Here is a 23,463-nt window from a genome sequence, read left to right as displayed (position 1 = left end):
GCCATTATTCAGAGATTCTCATATAAGTGATATAAAAATCAGTAAGATTGAGTTTTGGCTTGCTATAAGATAGTTGTGCATAAGTTACAGCTGTGATTGTTGGGAAGAAGTGTTTAATGTGTTAGGTCTAAATGTAGGCTAGCATCAAAGAAATATGAAGCATGATGGGTTTTCTTAGTTAAAACTTAAAAGTGTTTCAAACAGTTATCTTTTTAAAAAGATAACTTTTAAAATAATAATACAATAACTGTTGTTACAATAATTCACAAATATTGAAGATATGATTACTCTTGAAGCAAAGCCTAGAACTATATACAATTAGAGTAACTCAATATTTTCCTTTTCTTTCAAAGTTGTCTCAATTATTTAGAAGAATAACCTCCCTCATGATAATGAGAAGCCCACATGAAGTAAAAAAATGTATTCTAAAGATGACTGATGTGTATTAAAACTTTAGTTAAAATAGTTTTAAAACCCATGCCCAACTGTCTTTAGAGTATAGAAAAATAACCTGTTTTTAATCTGATGTTTCCTTCAATCACGAACAATGTTATTAGGTCATAAGTAATATTTTCGTACAAATATTTGTTGGAGTAGCTATATGAAACTTAATAGTAACTTAAGTGCTTTGAGCTAAATTTTGTGGATAGAGTGCTTGGCTCAGAATTTGTTGGCAGTGATATTGAAATGCCTTGATGACCATCCTTATTCTTTTAGCTGTGGGAGCATTATAATGTGATGGTCCATTCCACTGTTCATAAGGAAAAAAGTAGCCCAAGAATTAGTGATGTTGATTCTGTCACTTCAAAATTAGGGATGTCTACTGTAGATAGCCCTCAAGTTGCTTTATGCAAAAAATTAACAAACAACCGATTTTGTGCATTTAGTGCAATCATCAAATGCATTCAGAGGAATAGTGTGTAAGGTTTGTGATTCCTTAGCCATTAAATACAAGGATATTACTGGAGCACTGATCTTCTAAAGCTCTTTATTTATTGCTGACTGCCATAACATGTTGAGAAGCATATTTTTAAATTTAAGGTTTCTGTAAACATTTTATTTTTCTGTTATTATCCATTTTAATAAGCTAACTTAACAACTGTGTTCTTTGGATTCAATGTATTTTTTTCTTTTTGCTCAGGGATGGACAGTTAATTTATCGTGTCTATATCTGTAAGTATTTTGTAATGGATGTGTTTTGGTTGTTAACAGCAACCACAATAAGATCTGGCATTATTTTATCTAGTAGGTTTACAATGCACAAGTTTTATTCTCACATTAATTATAACAGGTGAATTTAACTTTACTCAAAGGCCTGGCATGGCCTGGTAGGTTGAGGTATTTGACTTGTAATCTGAGGTTCATGGGTTTGAACCCCCATCGCACCAAACATGCTCCCCCTTTCAGCCATGGGGGCATTATAATGTAACAGTTAATTCCACTATTTGTTGGTAAAAGAGTAGCTCAAGAGTTGGTGGTGGGTGGTGATGACTAGCTGCCTTCCCTCTAGTCTTACACTGCTGAATTAGGGACAACTAGTGCAGATAGCCCTCGTATAGCTTTGCGCAAAATTCAAAAACAAATAATAACTTTACTCAAATAGGGAAGCAAAAATATGTTATGGTAAAGTAACCTGCATAGCGTAATAGTAAAGAAAGTTTAGTGTTATCAGTGTAAGTAACTGTGTGAAGAATATTAACTAGCTAAAAGGATTGGTAAAACATTTTTGATTTGCATGGCTACTTGAACATTATTTTTCTCTAGGAAAATTCTGACCTACGGAGACAGGTGATTCTACTTCAAGAACAACTTGAAGAAAAGGATTGTGTAATTCGTTTGCTGCAGCAACAAATGGTATATGTTACATTAGTGATTTTTTTAAGCAAATTTAAATGTATGTTTCTTTACATTTTAGTCACTGTGAAATATAAACTTCATCTATCTGATAAACAAAATCAGATTCAAGAGAGTATCTAATAACTTAGATTTTTGAGTTCAATTTTATACCTATTTATCTTTGTCAGATTTATATCAAATTATAAAAGAAATTAAATTCTGTACATAAAAGTACTTTGGTAGAGTTTCTTGTTCCACTGTTGTTGTAACACTTAAAAGTTAAAAACGAACAAAGAATATAGTTGAATTAATTATGGATGTAGTTAAATTGTGCTGTTTGAGTCTAAACACAGATTTTCATAAGGTAATAATAATTGTCTCTCTTGCAAATATGTTTCATATGTATCATTTTATTTTCCCCAGACTGAGTGCACTGCAGTTACAGACAAATCTGAAACTTTTCTTGAAGGTAACACATGCAATGCAGCAACACAGACAGAGAGAGTAGGTTTTATGTTTTTATATTAAACATTTTCCAGTTTTTCTTAAAGTAATTTGACATAACTTGTTCTGGTGTAGTTTTTTTCCTAGCATTTCTAAATATACATTAGCAAAAACTTCTGATTTTTGTCATGCTTGGTGTTTTACAGTAAATAAATATCCTATGATACAATGAACACTGGATTTGTAAGAAAAGTACTAAATTGTTGCTTCCAGTAAAATCACTTAATTTGTACAGGATAGTAAATAATGCTTTGTGTTATATTTACTTAAATTTCATTAAAACTAATCCAGTAATAATACACTATCTTTTTAAATTCACATTTTGTAAAAGTTGACACATTTGTCCAAGGGAATGAACTGTAAAAACAAACTATCTGTGGCCAGGATATTTTTCATAGGTTCAGAACTATTACTGCTACTTCCTCTGTATTTTATGATTAAAAACTATTAGACTTATCAATAACTTTGGTCTCTTTGTAAATGGAAATAAAAAAAAATTATGTAGTTTTATTTGTAGAAAAATGATTAAACGTAAAAGACTTTCTTAACCCTATGTGCATGCTGCAAACTTTACAGCATGGTATTATGTATTTGATGTTAGAGTTACAAATTATTAATTTTTGCCCTATACTGCTGATATGATAACAGCTTATGATAGAAGAGAATAAATACGTGAAACAGTATACTAGGATACTAAAAAAAAATATATATTAATTTTGGAAGTCCTTGAAATTATTCAAATTCAACATACAAACTGTACAATAGACACAAGTATTTATTTTTCACATGGGTATCACATTACACTTTGACCTGTAGAGACAGAATCAGACTGACATCAGTTCAGACATATCTTGAATAGAAATACATTTGTAACAGATCTTGTTTTTGTGTAAAACAGATTTGTACATTTTACTAAAAACTTGTTACCTTTTATATAGATATACATAGTAAATTTCAAATTATCTGTAGCATTCCTTCTCTAATACAAGGTCAGTCCAATAGACTAAGCTGATGTACTTTCAGTTAATACATAATTTAATTTCCTTATGTTTGATTTAGAATAAGTTAATTATTTTTGAGTTGTAGGGCTATACCAATGAATTTGCATGTTGTTACAGATAGTGCTACTAATACACAGTAGCTTATCATTGAACAGTTTTCCATGCATTATATGGACTGATGTCTAAAGGAAGAAAAGAGATGAGTTTTATGTTAAAATTGAGTTAATGGTTTTTGCATTTTGTGTGTTATTTGCAGAAATAAAATACAGCTTTTTTTCAGTTAACACTTTAGTTTTCTAACAATTATAAGTACTAATTTTAACATGTGTTCCATCATGCTGAATACAAACAACTTGTTGAGTTGACCTGTAAACTGTGATTTATTGATAACAACTAAAACATTCTGGGAAGTTGAACTATTAGCAGAAAATATACAACTAAATGTAGTTGTCACATGAATCTATGTTTGTTGCTTTCATTAGAATCATCATTCATCACTGAACAGTTCTAAGATCAGTTTACAAATACATGGAGAGTGAAAATCAAGCTACCTTGAAAAACTATTGATGTTTATAGTTTTATAAATTTACATACATTTACACATGGATTGATATATTCTTTTCTCTTCTGCATCTCACTTTAACCATTTTAGTAGTTTAAGTCTTAACTTGTATTCCATTTGTCACAGTAACATAGGGATGATTGCTCTCTTCACCATAAAACTTGTAATTGTGTGAATGAATAATTTGGTGTGTGCTGAACTATCTTGGAAACTGACTTTCACATGGTTTGAAGCTTGTGTAACACAGCAACAATCATATTGTGCCAATGTATAAAATGTGTTAATATTGGAATTGTAAGTATTTTATTAAATAAACAGCTTACAGTTTGTTTTAAAAAAGTGTGGGCTACTTCATTGTTTATGATACATAAAACTAATTGTAGTCCCACTAATATAGAGTGTAAAGTTTTTGCTGGTACAGAATATTAACTACAAACGTTCATCCAAAATATGTCTTATTTTAGTGACAAATCGACACTTTCTTCTGTTCAATCTTAATTTAAAAAACAAAAAAATCTTTCCTTGAAACATATTACTGAAAACTATTCAGGATTTTGGTTTGTAGAGCAAAATATTTTGCACTCAAACTCTTGTACTTAATTTGACTTTAGAGAAATTATGAATTTGCTTTCCAGGTAAGGTCATGGATAAGTGGTCAGAATTCAGAACGATCTTACGATGACTCTTCTTCTACCACCTTAGTAAGGTAAGTTATTTCTTACACAATGTCAATTTATTAATATTTGTGAGCAATGCAAGCAAACTTTTCCAGCCCTGATTTCTCATGGAAGGAAAGAAATATGCTCTTTAAAGAGTAAAAGAACAGTACAAAATAGGCTATTTGTGTAGGCTACATGAAGGAGATTTTTTTCTGACTTTAGGAGCAGCAAAAATTGTTTATTAATTGTATGTCATTCTGTTTCATTGCAAATTCATTTTCATACCAGTCTTTTCAAAGACGTGGTAGAATATAAGTTTTTAATTAGTTTTAGCTTTGAAAAGTTTCTCTTTCTCTCTTTTGCTGTAACAGTAACTAGGATTATATTATATTATTCTAAGGGCAATGTAGATATTTGGAAATACCCATGTTAAGTGATTGTAGTGACTGTCACCAAAGTACTGCATTATGCTTCAGCAATGCCAAATTAATTTTGTGTGTCAGAGATCTGAGTAAGGTGCAAATGTTAAGAAACTACTACTAATCATTGTTGTACTTCACAAATGCTGATATGTGTGAGTGAGATTACAAACAAAATCCTTTGAAAAAGACATTTAAGAGTTGCATCAGGAAGAATAAAAATGAAAACGTGCTGCTTAAGAAATTTATTCTTTTAGTCTTTACACACGCTTTCTAATAATATTTTAATATAAATATATTATAATCACTGATATTCATTAATATAAATAATCAAACATAAAAATGGTTGATGCTCACTAATAGCCTCCTTGTTGTAGATTGTTCAGAATTAGAGCTAGCACAATTCTACCTAGACTGTGCATAATAAACAAACTGAAATGAGACTACATTGTTGGAGAGAGTAGAGCCCATGCTTTAGCTCTAGTATCTAAATTAAATTTATTGTATTTTTTTTAATTTTACATTTAAAAGAAAAGAAAAATTCAATCTTCAAGCTCTGTTGAACTTTTGGAAAATCTTTCACCAGTTAAAATATTCTCAATTAGTTGTGTCAGCTACCTATTATATTAAAAGTTTAGTTCAGATATCAGTACATATCTAGAGCTTAGAGTGGACGGTTAGTTAAATTACAAATTTATATGTGATGACTGCCTCTTTTGAACTCATGTTTTTTAGGGAACAAGATTAATTAAAGAAGAATCACCCTTATTTTGTTATGGTACAAACAAGTAAATAAACATTTAAATTTTAGGAGGTTTACAGAATTAGTTGAACAAGCAATTAATCATATTAAAATCAGGTTCTTGAATAAAAAAGTACAAAGTTACTTAGAAGATACCAAATTTTTAAAATTTCTAGTGATCTTTAAAAACATTCTTGAAATAATTATTTTTTCCAACAATTGTACTTAAAGTTACAAATTGAAGTGTTGCCAGTTTAATCCTTTTTAGACAGTTAACATCTTTCAAATGTTGAGAGAACACCTGCATAACAAATTAAAAAAATTTTTTTTTTTCAAAATTAATTTTTTTAACTCCAAAATCCCCTCCTTCCCAGTGGTTCAGTGGCAAGTTAGATAACTTATGATGTTGAAAATTGGGTTTTGATACATATTAAGACAGTGTTTTCTTTCCTGAAAATATTTTTGTTTAAATTATATCTGAAATTTACAGAATGTTCTTATGTGATAAGACGTTGGGTTAACTAGGTTTAACACACAGTAAATGATGGCAAAATATTTTTATAACGTTTCTTCATATATTAAATATTATTGTTAAGGTTATCCTACTCAAACAATGAACAAGGAAGAGTTTTCTATTTATTGAAAACACACTATAATTCTTAGATATAAATTGATCTTGGTCAAGGATGATGTTAGTAAATATCACAGGAGCTAGCTTGACAAAGGTAATGATAATACAATTTTAAAAATGAGAACCTACTTCACCAAAAAATCTTGGTCTGTTTGTGATTCACAGCCAGCAGTGGGAACAATTAAACGACAAAATAAGATATGAAAATAAATGTTAGTGAATGTCAACCAAGTTGAAAGTGACTGGATATGTAAAATAGAACTTTCTTAAGAAAATGAAACTAAACTGAAAGGGAGTATTCCTGGTGTTTTTGTCAAAACATTTTGCAACAAAAATTTGGAAATTTCACAACCTAAAAAGTACTAAATCATATACATTTTTAAAGTAGAAACTTGGTACTATTCAGCAAATTTTTGCAAAGGTTTACTGAATTTGATTAAGTGTTTTTATTGTGTGAAAGGAAAAATTTAGGTAAATCAGTGACACCCCTCCAGCCCAGAAGTGTTAAGTTCAAAATTAATTTCCTTATAGACACACACAGATATTTTTTTTATATTCTTGAATTTAAGTTAATTGTTAATTACCTGTAAATGTCAATATATTTATAACCTTTTATGTAAATTTGTCATTTCCAAAGATATATAGTAGTGAATATATCTCTTATCAGAAACATCATTTTATCTAATTATTCATAGTTTCTACTTGTGTTATATATTTACTATAATTTGATGTTTTTGTATATGAAATTTATGCTACCAGTTTCCGGATTATGAAGGTAGGAATTTGTAATTATCGTTCGTTATTTGTATAAAATAGAATCTATACAAGTTAAGCATTATGATGTTAAAAGGTCTAATGAAGGTAGTAATGTAATAGAATTTCCTAATAGTACCTTCTGACAAAAACTACATTGAACTGTATAAAATGAGAGGAGATCTTGCAATTAATGAAAAAAATAAAAATAGGAGACAATAAAACTATATTAACTGTCATTTGGTGCTAGTGAAGCTTTGTTACCTTACACAGATTTTTTTTTTTTTTTTTAATTTCACATGATCAACTTGGACTAAGAAATTTCTCAGAGTATGAAATTATATTTTATAATTGTTTGTAAAATCAAATAAATAAATCTGTTAGTGTCAGTATTTTTATATTTTTTCAAATATACAAATGAACTCAAAATTGAGGAACTTGTGCCCCTTTATGCCCTCTGGCTTTTTAATTACAAAAAAGAAGTCAGATCATGGTAATAACTCATACTGCACTCAAATAAACTAAAAAAAAATACTCAATATGTTGTTTTTACCAATTTCATTTGGAAAGTTAAAAATAATAAAAATATAACTCATGAATTAAAAAAAAATTAGTTACTTAAAAATGTTTTAAATTCATTAATGACTCAAACAGACTCACAGTCCTAAATTGAACCTTACAGTATCCCAGTATTTTGTACATTTTTAAATATTCCATTTAAATATGCAGGGAAATCTTATTTCTTTACAGAAATGGGATACGTTTTGATACTTTAAAGTTAATCTGAAATGAAATGTGGTATAACTAATGTAAACTACTGTTATACTTTCTGTTGATCGTAATTCTATTCTTAAGTATAATAAATGCTGCTGTATTCATTCATCTGCATTATTTTCTTTCTTTTTTTTTGTTAGTATTAAAATGAAGATTTCTTCTCAAGTACAAAGGAAGCCTGTGGTAATAATCATTTAATATGTGATTGTTTTTCACTAAGCTTACTTTATAATCTACCTATTGTATCATGTATAAGAAGATAGTGTCTAATTTGTATATTAAAAACATTGTAGATAATGAACTCTGTAAGATGTGCTTTTGTCATCATTTCCAGTTCCAACATGTCTTTACAATATATTTTAATTTTTATGTAACAAAAATCAACAAGGTAAATAGCCATATACTTATGAAACTGCTCATAACCTTTTTTTATTTGTTTAGACTAATAGTGGTAATGTTTTATGATTATGTGCACGTTTTCTTCTCTTGTCTTAATTTTCAACTCCTGATAATGGTGAAACAGTTCTCTGTATGTTGAATAAAAGTTCAAATATTTTCTTATTAGATTTTCCATTGACAGGATATTCAGAAGAAAAAAGATGAGAAATGGAAGACTGCAAGAGTCAGAAGACATCAACCAGTGAATAGTATGTTAATGAGCTCTCAGTGTTAGTTTCAGTTTTATTCTCTATTGTTGTCATGCTTTATGTAATAATATATTTTAACATTATAATGTGTGGTATGAAATCTTGATTGTACAGTTGAAAAGCATAAGGACTGGACTAAGAAATCATCTGAAGGATCACCAGAATGAACTGATGAAAAAATGGCTTTAGAGCTGTTTAAGTGTATATGAGTATTACTGTTTTGTAAATTAAGTGGAGATTTCAAGGCTGTTTAAATATATGGCTGTTATAATTTTATCTTGTTTCCTTTGCTGCAGTCAATCTTGAAATATACAGTAAAATTCTGAGCAATGACTAAATGTCTAATTCCAAGTTTTTTCCTTATCTGCTCATTTGAAAACAACAAAGTTACTAAATTTTGAGTCTGTTTCTGTTTTTTCTCTCAGTTATGATAATGAAGGTTATAAGTAGAGGCTAAATTCATTGGTAATTAGTGTGTTCAAGTACATGTGCTCAGGGCTATGACTTCTTTAACTGTTAGGTGTATTTGAACTTCACTTCTTCTCAATGTCACATAAAATATTTTTTTTGTGTTGTAGGGGAACTATAAGAAGCTTTGTGAGGTTTCAGGTGGAATAACAATATTCCCTGGTAAACGACTGATTAAGTGAGACAGGAGTTAGAAAGTATAATTGTAGAAAGCAGAATATTTACAATAACATCTGTAGCACTATCAGTTTATAAAAATATATGGAATAGTAAACAACACTTAGATCTGATTGTCAAATCAGTTATATTTCTCCATAATACATGTCTATTTAACATGTTAGTCAGCCAAAAAAATCCTCAAGTTCACTTCTGATGCATCATAATTTTTTTAAAGTTTACTTAATACCATCAGAAGTAGTACATTAATATTTATATTTGGGTAAATTATCAACAGCATGCTTTTTAAGTATTCTGTGATTGGTATATGAAAATCAGTAAATCAAATAACAATGTAGTAGTTTAAGTGTCAATACATAAAACCTGTTCTTTTGACTATCATCAGTTATTTCCTTTTCTAAAATATCTGTATATTTTTTAAATATTGTTACTCAAAAAAAAGTTACCCAGTGACATTTGGTTTGTAGTAATAACTTTAGAACAAGGATCTTATTAGTTCAGTGTCATTTGAGAATGGTGTAATAAAGGGATCAAGGATTTATATGTAAATTTTGTATACATAAACAATACTTGCTACATGTATAACATTCATTTGAAGCTAAAGTTGTATCAGTTGCTACCATCCAGTTAAGAACAAATTGTAGGGTAAACTCAAGAAACATGATTTTTTTTTAACCTCTACATGTTACATACTCTGAAAGTCTAAAGCTTAACCAGATAAGCAGTGTTGTTATTTATTCCTGTTATGTTATTGTGAGCTTATTTGTCACACTGTGATACTGTGTAAATTTATGGCTTATATTAATGCAACACATTACATCTCCCCTCTATTAAGCTGTTTTAACTTGCACATAATTATATATTTTGTAAACAGCCTTTTTTTATATATATTACACCATATCAATAGCAATTGACAACACAATTTACATTGGCTTTATTTATGTTGACTTGATAGAAAAATGACACATTGGGTATTTGAGAAGTGTTGATACACTGGGTTTCTTTACTCTTAGGCTTAAGTTAACCTAAAAATACAATCATGTGGAACTTCACTGCAGAAAATGATTTTCTTTTTGCCTGTTCAGCAGAAGATCAAATATAACAGTCGTGCTTTACACAGAATATTTTAACTTTTAGTTATAAAACTATATATATAAAATGGTTCAGTGAAAAATATTTGAGTTTCCAAAGTGGGGCTGTCTTATTGACATTGCATCAAATTTATTATGAAAAAAAATATTTTTTCACTTACACATACCTTGTTTATTTAGTATGCTCCTTTTGAATGTCTTTCACAAAACATTTTTATCATCACCTTTTCATTCTTGGTTTTACTGGAAACATTCTCCTAACCTTTCTCCAGATAATATATTACCAAGTCTTATTTCTCCTGAGCCTCCTTCTAGCACCTAATGCATGTGTGTATGACAATAGTTATAATCTTATGAATGTTAACAGTTTACAGGTGAATGTTGTTCTATTTTGTCCTGGGAGCGTGTGCAGTTGTCCTGGATCGTAACTCACTTATAACCCATCTGTTTTTAACCACACATTTGAGTATAAAAGAAACGTTTTTATATATATATGTCACAAGTATGAATATTGTTTATCCACGTAATGTTTTGATTTTAACAACTATGGTGTCATTTTATGAAGTGTATATTAATTAAGTATTTAGATTTGTCATAACTTTCATCAGCTGCACTGAAGTGCATGAATTAGCATAGCTTTATGGAAATTAGGTTACATATGTATATAAACAAAAATGGAGTTGATGTACAACTTATATATAAATTTGGCAGGCATTGTCGATTTATTTCAACTTAACCATTCATGTAAATTAAACCTGTATAAAAGGTTTTGCATGTCATGCCACATCATGCTTGATTTTTTAAAATAGTAAGAGTTGTAACAAAAGATTACATCTACCCAGGTAGAATAATTCAATTACTGTCTGTCCATTATGATTTTAGTCATGGAGATGCAAGGGGGCTGTGAGTGAGGTGGTGGTGCCTTGAAACCTTCTAAGTGTAGTGAGTGTTTGTGTTATAAGCCTACTTGAAAGACATGTTGAATCACTTAACTTGGAGCATAAAATTTATCACAAAAATAAAAGCATTGATTTAATTTTAAACTTAAATCATTTCTGAATTAAGCTATTTTCTGTTACATCACTAATATATTCATTCAAAAGCAAACAAACATTTTCAATCTATGGGGTGTGATGTTAATACTTTCCTCTTCATTTGTGATACACTACTACGCATATACATATGTGTGTGTGTCCTAATTACCATAATGCTGTGCTAATTCACACACACACATATATATATATATGACTAACTTTAAATGCTGGATTTATTTTAGTCTACCAGCATTATCCTTGTATGCATAACAAGTAGAACTGCTAGAATAAATATTTTTGTTATACCAGCATTTATTATCATATGTTTAGATGGAGAAGAAATTTCAAGATGTGGCTCAATAGATATCCTTTGTTTAAAGTAGTTCTGTTTGAGGGTCATTATGGTAATGAACATTAGTATTGAATGGAAATGTTTCATACTAAACAGAAAAGCATCATATATTCAGAATATATATTTACATTTATATATGTACATGTAATGCGCACGTTATAATTTTTCCTGTATTATTGTTGTTAACTTATTTTTTGACAAATGCACTGATATTGAAGCCTTGAAGTCAAAATTAATATTAGTCTCTTTAGTGAAAAGTTATAGTATTGCAGGTAAAGCAACATTTTACATTGTATTCAAATTTGATGATGAGGAAAACCACTTGGAGATTAATTAACTTTAGAGACAGCTTGACATGTAATGAAAGAAACTATTTACAAGCTTAACACAATAATAAAAGTACCATGTTTTGATATGTTTCTTGTCTTTATTAGATACTTGTGTCTACCAAGATACAATAACAAAGGGGTCAGACATGACTAGAGATTGTCTAAGAGGTTAGTTAAAGGTAACTTAGCTTCTCATGTTGCTGGTTTACATAGAGTTGTGTTGTTATTACGTGTCGTCTTTGATTTTATTTTGGTTCTTTGTTTGAAGATAGTGTTTTTTAATAAATGTACTATGTTTTTTTAATCTGTAGTGGTTGTAAACATTAAAAGATATTATGTTCAGTAAATGTAGTTTCCACTTGCGGTTTCTCTTATGCAGAATTCTGAGCAGTTATCACACATTAACTTGTCAATGACATTGGTATTGTTTGATTTTTCTTAACTTTGATTTAGTAAGGATTTTAGTTTAGGATCAAGGTTTTGAATTGGAAATCAATAAATTGAAATGTTACTTTACTCTAAACCAGCACCCTTGGATGCCAAAGTACATTTACTAAGCTATTTTGTAATTTTTGGTTTTTATGTGGCAAAACCTTGTTTGTTTGTTAGTGTTAAACTTGAAAACAGTTTTAGTTATCACACAGATACACATTGAAGTTGTCTCTTAAGCTTTATTATTCTACATTTAAAATTCATCAAATAAGTAAATTTGAAAGTAGGTTTAATTTTCCTTTAATTTTTAAAGAATAGATTTGTAAATCTATATGGAGATTGTTTAGAAAACGAGTGAGAATGTTTTAAAGCAAGTGAATACTGCAGAAGTAATTTCTGTAACTTTGTAACCTTAGGGCAGATAAGACATTGCTTTCTGAACACTTGTAATGTAACTAATTTACTGGTATTTGTAAATATTACTTGGACAAAACATAGGAAAATGTAGACCTGTGTGTATATTTAATTTGGAATGGATGATTTATACTTCTGTATATATAATCATTCACTAACATTGATAAGCAAAAGCAACAAATAGTTCTGTCATTATTAGAAGTTTTAATTTGCCAAAACCACAAGCATGGCATTAGAAAAAAACAGTAAAACTTGGTTAGGACTAATATTAAAAAAAATATAGACCTGGATAGGTGTATCAATGAAGCATAAATATTATTAAAAGTATCATTAGTAAACATGAAATAACAGGTAATCTTAATTAAAAAAAAGTAACATAAAAGGAAAGAGTAACATTAAATGCCAATAAAACATGCCCAAGTTTAAAATATGGAAAACTCATGAGAATATTGTAAATATAGCAGATGAAGAAAGGGGGAATGTTCCTTTTTGTGTGCATGTGTTAGTTTTTGATGAATGGTAAACAGTTACTCCTTATATTTTAGAATCTGAGGAAGGTATTATTTTAATATTTAAGCTGTGAAGTGGTCTGTTGAAAAAAAACAACAAAAAACATAATGAACTCTTATTAGGTGTGTAATATGCAAAATAGGTAGGTGACAGTCAATTTAAAACCTATGACACATTTTTTTTTTAAGTAATTGGAATTTTAAGATTGTAACATGGTAAAATTAATTATTGTTGCTCATTGTAATCAAAAACCATTTCTGGATTTAGGTTTTAAAGTTTAAAAATTATTATCTAAAAATGCTTCATATATTTTTCCTGTAAGAGTTTTTAGTGTTTCATAAAATGTGTGAGCAATTGCGATTGGTTATAATAAATGATTTGTGAAGTGTTATTTTCAGAAAAATGTACAGCAACAGTCCAAGTCTTGTATGACTTAGATTTTTATATAATCATAAATGTTGCTTTGATTTATGTTTGAATGCAACATGTTTAATGAAATGTGCAAAAATTAAGCATTTCACCATATTTGTATGCATGTGTAATCTGTCTGTGCCATCAAAACTGATTCGTTTTAGAAAAACAAAATTTTGAACTGAAGAATTTGTAAATGTAAGTTACATGGTCATTAATTTAAAAAATATTCAGTTCTTTCAAGAAAGAGGACTTAGGTTAAATTATTGGCACTATTTATTTTATATAAAATATGATATTCATGTATTAGTTATTGTGTTAATCTGGATTATTTGTATTCCCTTGCTTGGATACTTCAGTGTAGCTATATTGTGTATCTGATCAAATTATCTAATGTACACGTTTTTGTTTTATTAAAGCATAATTTGCTAATTTTGATAAATTAATACTAGTCTAGAATCCTTTATTGGTTTTGTTTGTGATGTGATCACATGCTTTTATTCTGTAACTTATTTCTTTGGTGAGCAGAAAAACATGTTCTTTTTTACTTGAAACTTCCTGACCAATAAAATTACTTTTCTGTTTTCAAATTTTCAAGTTTAGGATGTGATTAGTTTTTTTTGTAGTTGAATAACATTATTCTAAGAACATTATTGTTAATCTACATTTGTTTTTTATATCCTTTTTTATTTAGGCCTTTCAATTTTATATCTAGCATTTCTAAGAAAAGGTTATTTTGTATGTATGTATATATGTTTTGTTGAAAATATTTATATTTTTAACTTCTTAGCCTTTTATGCACAAGATTTTCTGTAATTTGTTTGGCATAATCTCGTCGTTTTAATATTTGCCAGTAGTACATTTTTATGAATGTTCTTTGCTTTACTTCTAAATCTGCAGTAGTAATCTGAGTTTGGAAAATTCTTACTTGGAAATTAATGCTAATGGCAAAATAGCACTGCATATTGTTAGTTTAATAAAAGTTACGAGAAAAGTTGTGAAAAATATCAACAAATTGAAAGGTTAAGAAATGATTGCCATTCAAACCTACAATTCTTCACAATTTGAAAAACGTAATAAAATGTGATTGGAAGAGAAGATTCTGTTAAGTGATATTTATATTAAAGGAATTATATATTTTTGTGGACATTCAATAATTGTACTACAACATTCCTTCTTTAATTAAAATGTTTAATATTCTGAACATTATGATTTTGCTATCTTTAGGTGAAGTATCAATCCTTTATCTTTTGAAGAGGTATAACAATTCATATCTTCAGGAAAAGTTACCTCTGTGCAAGATACTCTTATGTAGGTTATGAAAGTATTACTGATACTGATAAAACATTTGTGAATTATTACACTTAGGATATTAATGGATGTGTCAGTGTGTAAACTGAATACCATTACTTTATCAACTTTGTGTAATTACTATTTTTAACTTTGGTAAAAAATGATGTATGTATTGTTAAACATTCTTCAAGTAAATTAAACTTTTCACCTTTTCCAAAGTAAAAAATATAAAACCAAAAAGTAGCATTTATATTTTTCTCTCTATTCAGAAAAATGTGCTTTGCTGTCTGTGTAGTAATATATATTTATTAATTAATTTTCTACATGTTTTTGTTACTGCAGGGATATAGTTTCTTTCTATTTACAAAATTATACAATTTTTGTTAGTTTTTCCCTCAATGCTTTAGTGAAGGTTTTTCATTCTTTTAGGAAGGAGCAAAGGCTCTCCACATTATTTTTTAAGGTTTTATATTTTCATGAAGTTATTTTTTTTCATACTACTTTTAGCATAACAAAACTATCTTTTGAATACTTGATATTTAAGTTGTCTGATTTTATGGATAAAACGTTTTTCTTAGCAGTGATGTTTTACATGGTGTGTATAGGAATTTGAAGAAATAAATATTTTATGATTTAGTAGAAAAATGCTGATTGAAATTCAGATTGTTACCTTTTTTCTTTGTTGCTATTTCTAGAAAACAAATACTTACTGTGTAGATCATATTAAGTAGTAATCTGCAAATGGAAAATAAAACTTTTAATAACCCACATTGTGTTTTGTTTGAGTAATTTCTTTCCCAAACCATTGTACATTTGAAACACTGCTCACTATTCCACAAAGCAATATTCAGTTTTATTGTTAAGAATATACTTTTCATTTTAAATTAACTACATCAAAGGTCATAGCACCAGTTTAGAGAGTGATTTAGGTTTAATTTTTTCTTCATTACATGCTGCTATAATCTGAAACCTTTTACAAATGGGAAATATCAAATTATATGGTTCTTTGTAGTATGTTTACAGTGTACTACCAAATGTATTGAGACATTAAAATATAAGAACTGGGTAATGGTGTTGTTTGGTCATTAGGACCCCCTTTGTAAAGGTGTTACAAAACCAACAATAGTTTTAACCACATCTTAGAATATGTTCCTATATTTTCAACCAATAGAGCACTTCCAAATGTAGTGTCCCTCTTTAGGTGGAATTTCAAATTCATATAAGAATTTTCAACTGCAAAAGAGAAATTGCAATTGTTGAAAATATCTTGTTACATTTTTTGAGTCCACTTTTACAGTATTATCCATTTTAGCAGAGTCAAAGATTTATGGCTTGAGAAAATATAAACACTATTTACAGCTTTTTTTTTGTGCACTTTCTTTTATATTTGTAGTTTCTAACTTGAAAATATCTTTCAATTTTGATTCACCTGGTTTTTGTACTTTATGATCCATACACCCCTCCCCCTTTAACAATCTTGTTTCTTTTGCTACATTCACTAACAGAAAATGTTTTAAATTGTGTGTTCAAATGAATGTCGTTTTTATACATTGGCTATTTTTTCATCCCTCACTATGGATTCCTGTATGTGGTGAGGGGTCCTCCCAGGGAAGGTTCTGTTCTTTCAGGTTACCTCCTCTGAGATCTAAACATCCACCCACCTGTTTGCTGTGTGTGGTGACCCATGAAGGGGAGGAGAGGATCCTGGTGGTTGAGGGATCCAACCCTAACACACCACTTTGGTCTTGAATTCCTGTAGATGGACAGCTTTTGGGTGGTCCCCCTTGGGTCAATTGGTTGGTCCGCTTGGGTTAGAGTCAACCAAGTACCAGTGTTGGAAGTTCTCAACATGTGTTGTGGACATTGTGTCTGATGATGGTGTTTGGGTATAGTGATCATGAAACCCCTCATAGGGCTCCATGGTGGGTGGGGTCACTGGGTACCAAAATTCTTTTTTTTTCTATGGATTGTCCTAATAAAAATTTAAATAAAATAGTGAAAAAACAGTCAATAGGTAAATGACCACGTCTTGAAGACTCTCATCAGCAATCTTCAACATCTGTACTACCAGTTGTACCTCATTTTTTCATCCTACATTCTCTTTCAGAGAAACCTTTAGGCCAAATATCCCCCTTTTTTATTCAGAAAGGACTGAAGGGACTTGCTGGCTCTCCAAAGTAAGTAGAGAAGCTTCGATCTGGAGACATATTGGTTGAAACATCCACATCCCAACACAGTGAACTCCTCTTGAATTCAAAGGCAATTGGGGATGTACCTATTGAGGTTACCCCTCATGCTACTTTGAATTCATCACGAGGAGTTATTGTTGAGATGGATTTGAAGAACATCCCCGAGTCAGAGATTCTCGCTGGTCTCTCCACTCAAGGAGTTTCTGCAGTGAGGTGCATCTCCACTCGCAAAGATGGAGTTACACTGTTGACAGATATCCTCGTCTTGACATTTACATCACCACATGCACCTGCCACCATCAAGGCAGGTTATCTAAATTGCAGGGTACAGCCGTACGTTCCAAACCCTCTCCAATGTTTCCAGTGTCAAAGTTTCGGTCACTCAAAGACGTCATGTCATGGTTACGATACCTATGAGTGTAACATGGACCCACATTGTGTCAACTGCAATGGTTCTCACCCTTCCTACTTTCGTTCTTGCCCTAAATGGTTGGAGGAAAAATAGGTGAAACATTTGAAAATGACTCATAACATTACTTATCCTGAGGCTCAAAAATTGCTGTCCACCATATCATCTCAGACATATGCTGTTGAACTTTGTTCCACAACTACAGTGGGAGTGCAGACAGATCTCTCTGTGCCTGCAAGAGAATCATTCTCAAAACAAATGAAAAGCCTTTTGACATCCATGGTTATAAAAGTTGATGAATCAACTTCTACACCCATCTCTGTCCATTATATACATTCCAACAAACTGCAAGATTCACATCCTTTGGTTTCAGGTACAGGCATTTCTTTGGATACATCTTTTTCTCTCACCCCAAGATGCAAAACAGTCATTCGTTCGCATCCTCAGTCACTGGAATCCTCTTCCAACAACAAAGACCTGACCAATTGACACAGGGAAGGATCCATGGAGGTTGATAGGCCTCCCCAGAATAAGGACAGCAAGAAAAAAAGACGTGGTCGTAAACAGAAGAGTTCTCCAGCTAATTCGCTGACACGTCATTAAAAATGGCCACCTTGATACAATGGAACTGTCGAGGTTTACGATCTAATTTGGATGACATCAAAACACTGATTGCTTCCTACCATCCTGTATGTCTTTCCTTACAGGAAACATTTCTGAAACCTGCCAATACAGTCACCTTTTGGCAGTTTTCTCTGTACAGAAATGACAGGCTGTGTGATGCATGAGTACATTGAGGGGTGGCAATGTTGGTTGATCAGCATGTGTCCACCCTGTCTTTGTCACTTAACACACCCTTGGAGGCCGTAGCCATCTGTGTTTCCTTGGGTAATACCATCACTGTTTGTTCTATCTACCTGTCACCTGGAAAGACATTTGATCAATCAGACCTTGATGCTCTTATTGAACAGTTCCCATCTCTCTTTCTAATCCTGGGGGACTTTAATGGACATCATCCCCTCTGGGGAAGTGCTGTTATTGATGGTAGGAGTTGCTCTGAGAGCATATGCTCTCCGATCACAACCTTTCTCTTTTCAATGCTGGTTCTTCCACTTATTTTCATGCACCTAATCAGTCCTTTACTGTTTGCTCCCCTTCATTATTTTCCAATTTTTCATGGACAGTTGACAATAATCCACAAGGCAGTGATCATTTTCCTATACTTTTGAGAAAGACTGGCTGTGGTCGATGCCACCCAACCTGTGTGCCCTGGTGGAAGCTGGATCAGGCAGACTGGCCCTCTTTCACTGCTCTCGCAGAACTTGATCCTGCCTTCGTCTGTCAGCCATCAATAGAGGACTGTGTGGCACCAGTAACTGACTGTATTATACAAGCAGCTGCGCAATTTATTCCTAAAACCTTGACACGTTTCCACTATATCCTCGTCCGTGGTGGAATCCTGCCTGCCACATGGCACGGAAGGCTCAAAAACAGACCTGGGATACTTTCCATAGATATCCCACACTTTCAAACCACATTGCTTTCCAGCAGGCCTGTGCACATGCAAGGTGGGTAGGACATCAGAGCCAGAAGGAATCTTGGATTAAGTTCACAACTGGCATATCTTCTACTACCAGTTCCAAAGTCATATGGGACACAGTTTGAAAGGTCAGTAGGAACTACATTTCTGTCCCCTCTAGATATTACTCTGTGATGGCCAAGATGTAGCTAATATCCGGAGCATCGTCGATACTCTAGGTGTAAGCTTTTGCTGGATATCTACCACTTCTGGTTATTCCTCCACCTTTTTGGCCATCAAGACTCGGATAGAGCGTTCACCTCTTTCCTTTTAAACTGACTTTTCCTTTACACTGGTGGAACTAAAAATGGCCCTTCATTGGTCTGGCAGTACATCTGTTGAGCCTGATGATGTACACTATGACATGCTGCACTATCTCTCTACTGCTTCTCTTGATATTCTTCTAAATGTTTTTAAACGGATCTGGCAGGAGAATGTTTTTCCTAATGCCTGGTGCCAGACTATTATCTTACCTTTCTCTAAGCCTGGGAAAGATCCCAAGATTCCTTCAAACTACTGTCTAATTGCTTTGATGAGCTGTCTCTGTAAGACCTTAGAGAGGATGGTTAATGCTCGTCTTGTTTGGTTCCTCGAATCAAACAACCTCCTCTCTCCACGCAGTGTGGGTTCCAAAAACATCACTCCACCACAGACCACCTAATTCGACTTGAAACATCAATCAGAGAAGCCTTTCTCAAACGACAACATCTTGCATCAATATTCTTTGACATCGAGAAGGCTTATGACACAACATGGAGGTATGGCATTTTGCGAGACCTCCATATATATGGGTTATGTGGCCATTTACCCATGTTTATTAAAAAAAATTTTTAATGGACAGGAGTTTCCAAGTTCGTGTGGGTTCGACATTTTCCTGTTCTTTTCTACAGGAACTTGGGGTCCCTCAGGACTGCGTTTTGAGTGTTACACTTTTCAGTATAAAGAGAAATGCCATCATTGAACAACTCTCTCACTGTTGCAAATGGGCTCTATGTTGATGACTTTCACATCTCGTGTCACTCGTCGAACATGTGATATATTGAGCGGCAGCTTTTAACTGCCCTCAGTCGTGTACTGAAGTGGACTACGGTGAACGGCTTTAATTTTTTTCTCTCTAAAACCGTTTGCATGCACTTTTGCCACCAACGGGGTATTCACCCTAATCCTGAACTCTATATCAGTGAAGTTTTGCTGCCAGTGGTCCCTGAGACCAAGTTCTTGGGGCTTATCTTTAATCATAAGCTGACCTTTATACCACACTTAAAGCAGCTACAGATCAAATGCACAAGAGCACTGAACATCCTCCATGTCTTCTCTACCACCAGTTGGGGAGTGGATCGATGTTCTATGTTAAAGATATATATCTTTTATTTACTGAACATCTCTCAAACAATCTTTCCATTCCAATTTATATGGATGGTTCCAAATGAGGTGACTGTGTGGGCTCTTCCATGGTTTGTTGTGGTTTGGTGGTTGCATGCAGAATCCCCTCTACAGCTTCTGTGTTCACTGCTGAACTGTATGCCATTTCTCTTGCCCTGGATCATATTGAAGCTGAGCAGTACTCCAACTGCACTATTTATACTGACTCGCCTAATTCTCTACTGGCTCTGGAATTGCTTCACGTTGGTTTACACCCTGTTCTTGCTGATATTCAAAACTGACTGGCCCATTTCTCATTAACATCTACTTCTATCTAGTTTTTGTGGATACCAGGCCATGTTGGTATTCTCGGGAACGAGCTTGCAGACACAGCAGCTAAATATATCTGCTCTGACATGATCACAGCAGTGCCTATTCCACACATGGATTATGGACCTGTATTCAAGGCTTGGCTTCGTGCCAGCTGGCAGTCGATTTGGAGTGAGCAACGCAGAAACAAGCTTTTCCAAATAAAGCTCCATTTTGGACTTTGAGTGTCTTGCTTTTGTAGGATTGGAAGGAGGAAGTTGTTCCAGCTAGGCTCCTCATTGGTCACAGGTTTTTACCTCATCACTTTCTTTTATCTGAAACTGATGCACCAATGTGTATAGTCTATGTAACACTGAAATAACTATAAGCCACACGTTACTTGCCATTGTTATGACACTCAACGACGGCACCATTTTATACGTGTTCTGTCCCAAGGTTTGTCCATAACATTAGACAGTGTTATTGGTGATGGTGACACTGTCCACCTTGATAAAGTTTCTAGTTTTTTAAAGGCCATTAATATTTTTAATGTCATTTAAGTTTTATATTTCTTCATTAAACTTTTTTTTATTGTGATTCCCTTTTAAGAGTCACAATCTCTCTAGTTCGATTTGAATTAGAAAATGGCCGTAACATTAAATAACTCGACACCAGTACTGGAAAGGCCAACTTCAGGTGACTAACGCTGCTGTTTGAACTACTCGTTAGTCATCCTGGTGAGTTATTATTACAATTTTGCTGCATGTCTTTTAAAACTTTTACTACTTTACTTTTTGATAATGGCTGTAATGACACACAACCCAGAACCAGGACTGGAAAGGCCAACTTTAGGTGACTGACGGTGGTTCTTGTACTTAACTGTTAGTCTTCCTGGCAGGTTATGATAATTACCATTATGTTACAGAAAGCCCTTTACAACTTCTCTTGCTGTGGTTTCTCTCTTAACATTGTAGACTAGATGTCAACATTGGTTTTATGCTATTTATGTTTTTAAATGCTGTTTTGTTTTACCTTTATCTCCTTTTATGAATTTTACTACATTTACTTTATTTTTACCTTTTTACTGGACATTTAGTACAGATAGCCCAGCTGCTTTGTGCCATAAAACACTAAATCACCCAACCAACTATTTTCACTATGACAGTACACTTATTCAATATAAGTTAGAAATGTACAATAAAGAATAAACTCCTGTATTGGTATGCAACTACAACAAACAAAATGTAAAGTGTTATCAAAGGACCATCTTGAAAGCAAATATTTTATCATTACAGATGTAATGACTAGTTACATCAATGTTCAAGTTTAATGTAACAAAAGCAAGGCAGGAACATAGCAGTCATATCAGAAGAAACTAATGTTTTTTTCCTGAGACAATGCAACACACATCAGTGCAATGTAAATAGGTAGTGATATTCTTAGGTTTACATGACACATATGTTCAAGAGCCTATTGGGCACAGAGACAGGTGTTTGCTAGAATAAGGTGATACAAATAATTCATACAAAATAGACAACAGTGTTATGTTTAGCATTAGTTGCCAGTTATTGACAGCATTTACAACTGTTACCTTAACACCAACTACTTAAAAATAGCTACATGTGATAGTGCTATATGCAGTGGTAATGAATTCTGAATCTACACAATTTCTGATCAGTATAAGAAATAGTATAAAGAATTCCAGTCTTGATGTTAGTGGTGCCATAGAAGGTATTGAAATCTATACATACATGCATCCCATGGAAACAGTTAACATCAGAATTCATTGCTACATGTACTGGTTTACCAGTGTCCTTTATCCCAGTGCTGATATTAGTGGTACCATGAAAGAAGACTGATATTACACAAGAAACCTCCAACAGCTGGAGCTCGCCATTTTGGCATGAAGTTTTGAATGGACGTTGAAAGTACTGACTTTTGAATGCCAAATAGATTGTTTCATTAATTTTTCACAAGCTTCAAAACTTAAAAAAAAACAACTCCAATTTGTTGTTACTTTGGTACCAAGATGCATTACCTTTCTCTAGTGGATGTGTTTTATACAAGATAGAACCACATTGTGACTAGTGTAAAAACATGGACTTTCACTGGTTTTGAAAGTACTGCATATAAACACTTGAACCAAATCAACATTCATGTTCTTCAAAAGCTTGTTAGGAGTTCACACTTGGTTGCCTGATCAAGCAATATATAGAACTTGCTATTTAAATATTTTAAAGAGTATGAATCAGATGATTTATAACAGAAATGTAAATCAGCAAATATTAAAAAGTGGAAGAGAGGATTTAAATCTTGTAAAAAGACATTGTTAATTTTGAAAGTTTATGTGCAACAGTGTAAAAATTGAGCTAAAGTAGTCTTGCTTTTATTAACTAAGATTTGGTAATGTATAGTTGTAAAGTTAGGTGTTCACTTTTAGGTTGAAATATATTTCACGTGTGAAAGTTCTTTGAATTAATTATTTTCTCTTGAAAGAAAATTTGGTGTTATATTATTTGGCTTTGCCCAATTCTTTTAACCAAATAAAGGGTATGACCATTAATTTTATTATACTC

At 31.9% G+C, this 23,463-nt stretch overlaps 1 protein-coding gene across 7 annotated transcripts in view; it reads left to right on the top strand.

Moving 5' to 3' along the window:
• The window catches only part of LOC143252692 (uncharacterized), a 34,395-nt gene extending 18,587 nt beyond the window's left edge, over window positions 1-15,808 (top strand). For 3 of the 7 annotated variants that reach the window (XM_076505228.1, XM_076505226.1, XM_076505227.1), the window contains exons 6-10: window positions 1,765-1,854; window positions 2,260-2,340; window positions 4,539-4,609; window positions 8,022-8,064; window positions 8,462-15,808. In XM_076505228.1, the coding sequence (XP_076361343.1) occupies window positions 1,765-1,854; window positions 2,260-2,340; window positions 4,539-4,609; window positions 8,022-8,064; window positions 8,462-8,554 (378 nt within the window). In that variant the 3' untranslated portion in view covers window positions 8,555-15,808. Of the gene's footprint in view, window positions 1-1,764; window positions 1,855-2,259; window positions 2,341-4,538; window positions 4,610-7,113; window positions 7,130-8,021; window positions 8,065-8,446 lie in introns of all 7 variants that reach the window. The other 4 variants (XM_076505232.1, XM_076505231.1, XM_076505230.1 and 1 more) reach the window with 4 other exon arrangements.
• Window positions 15,809-23,463: the final 7,655 nt, after the last annotated feature.

Source organism: Tachypleus tridentatus, chromosome 6 (assembly GCF_004210375.1).
Source record: "Tachypleus tridentatus isolate NWPU-2018 chromosome 6, ASM421037v1, whole genome shotgun sequence".
Lineage (NCBI taxonomy): Eukaryota > Metazoa > Arthropoda > Merostomata > Xiphosura > Limulidae > Tachypleus > Tachypleus tridentatus.
The sequence above is the reverse complement of the archived record's forward strand: the minus strand, read 5'-3'. Positions and strand labels throughout refer to the sequence as shown.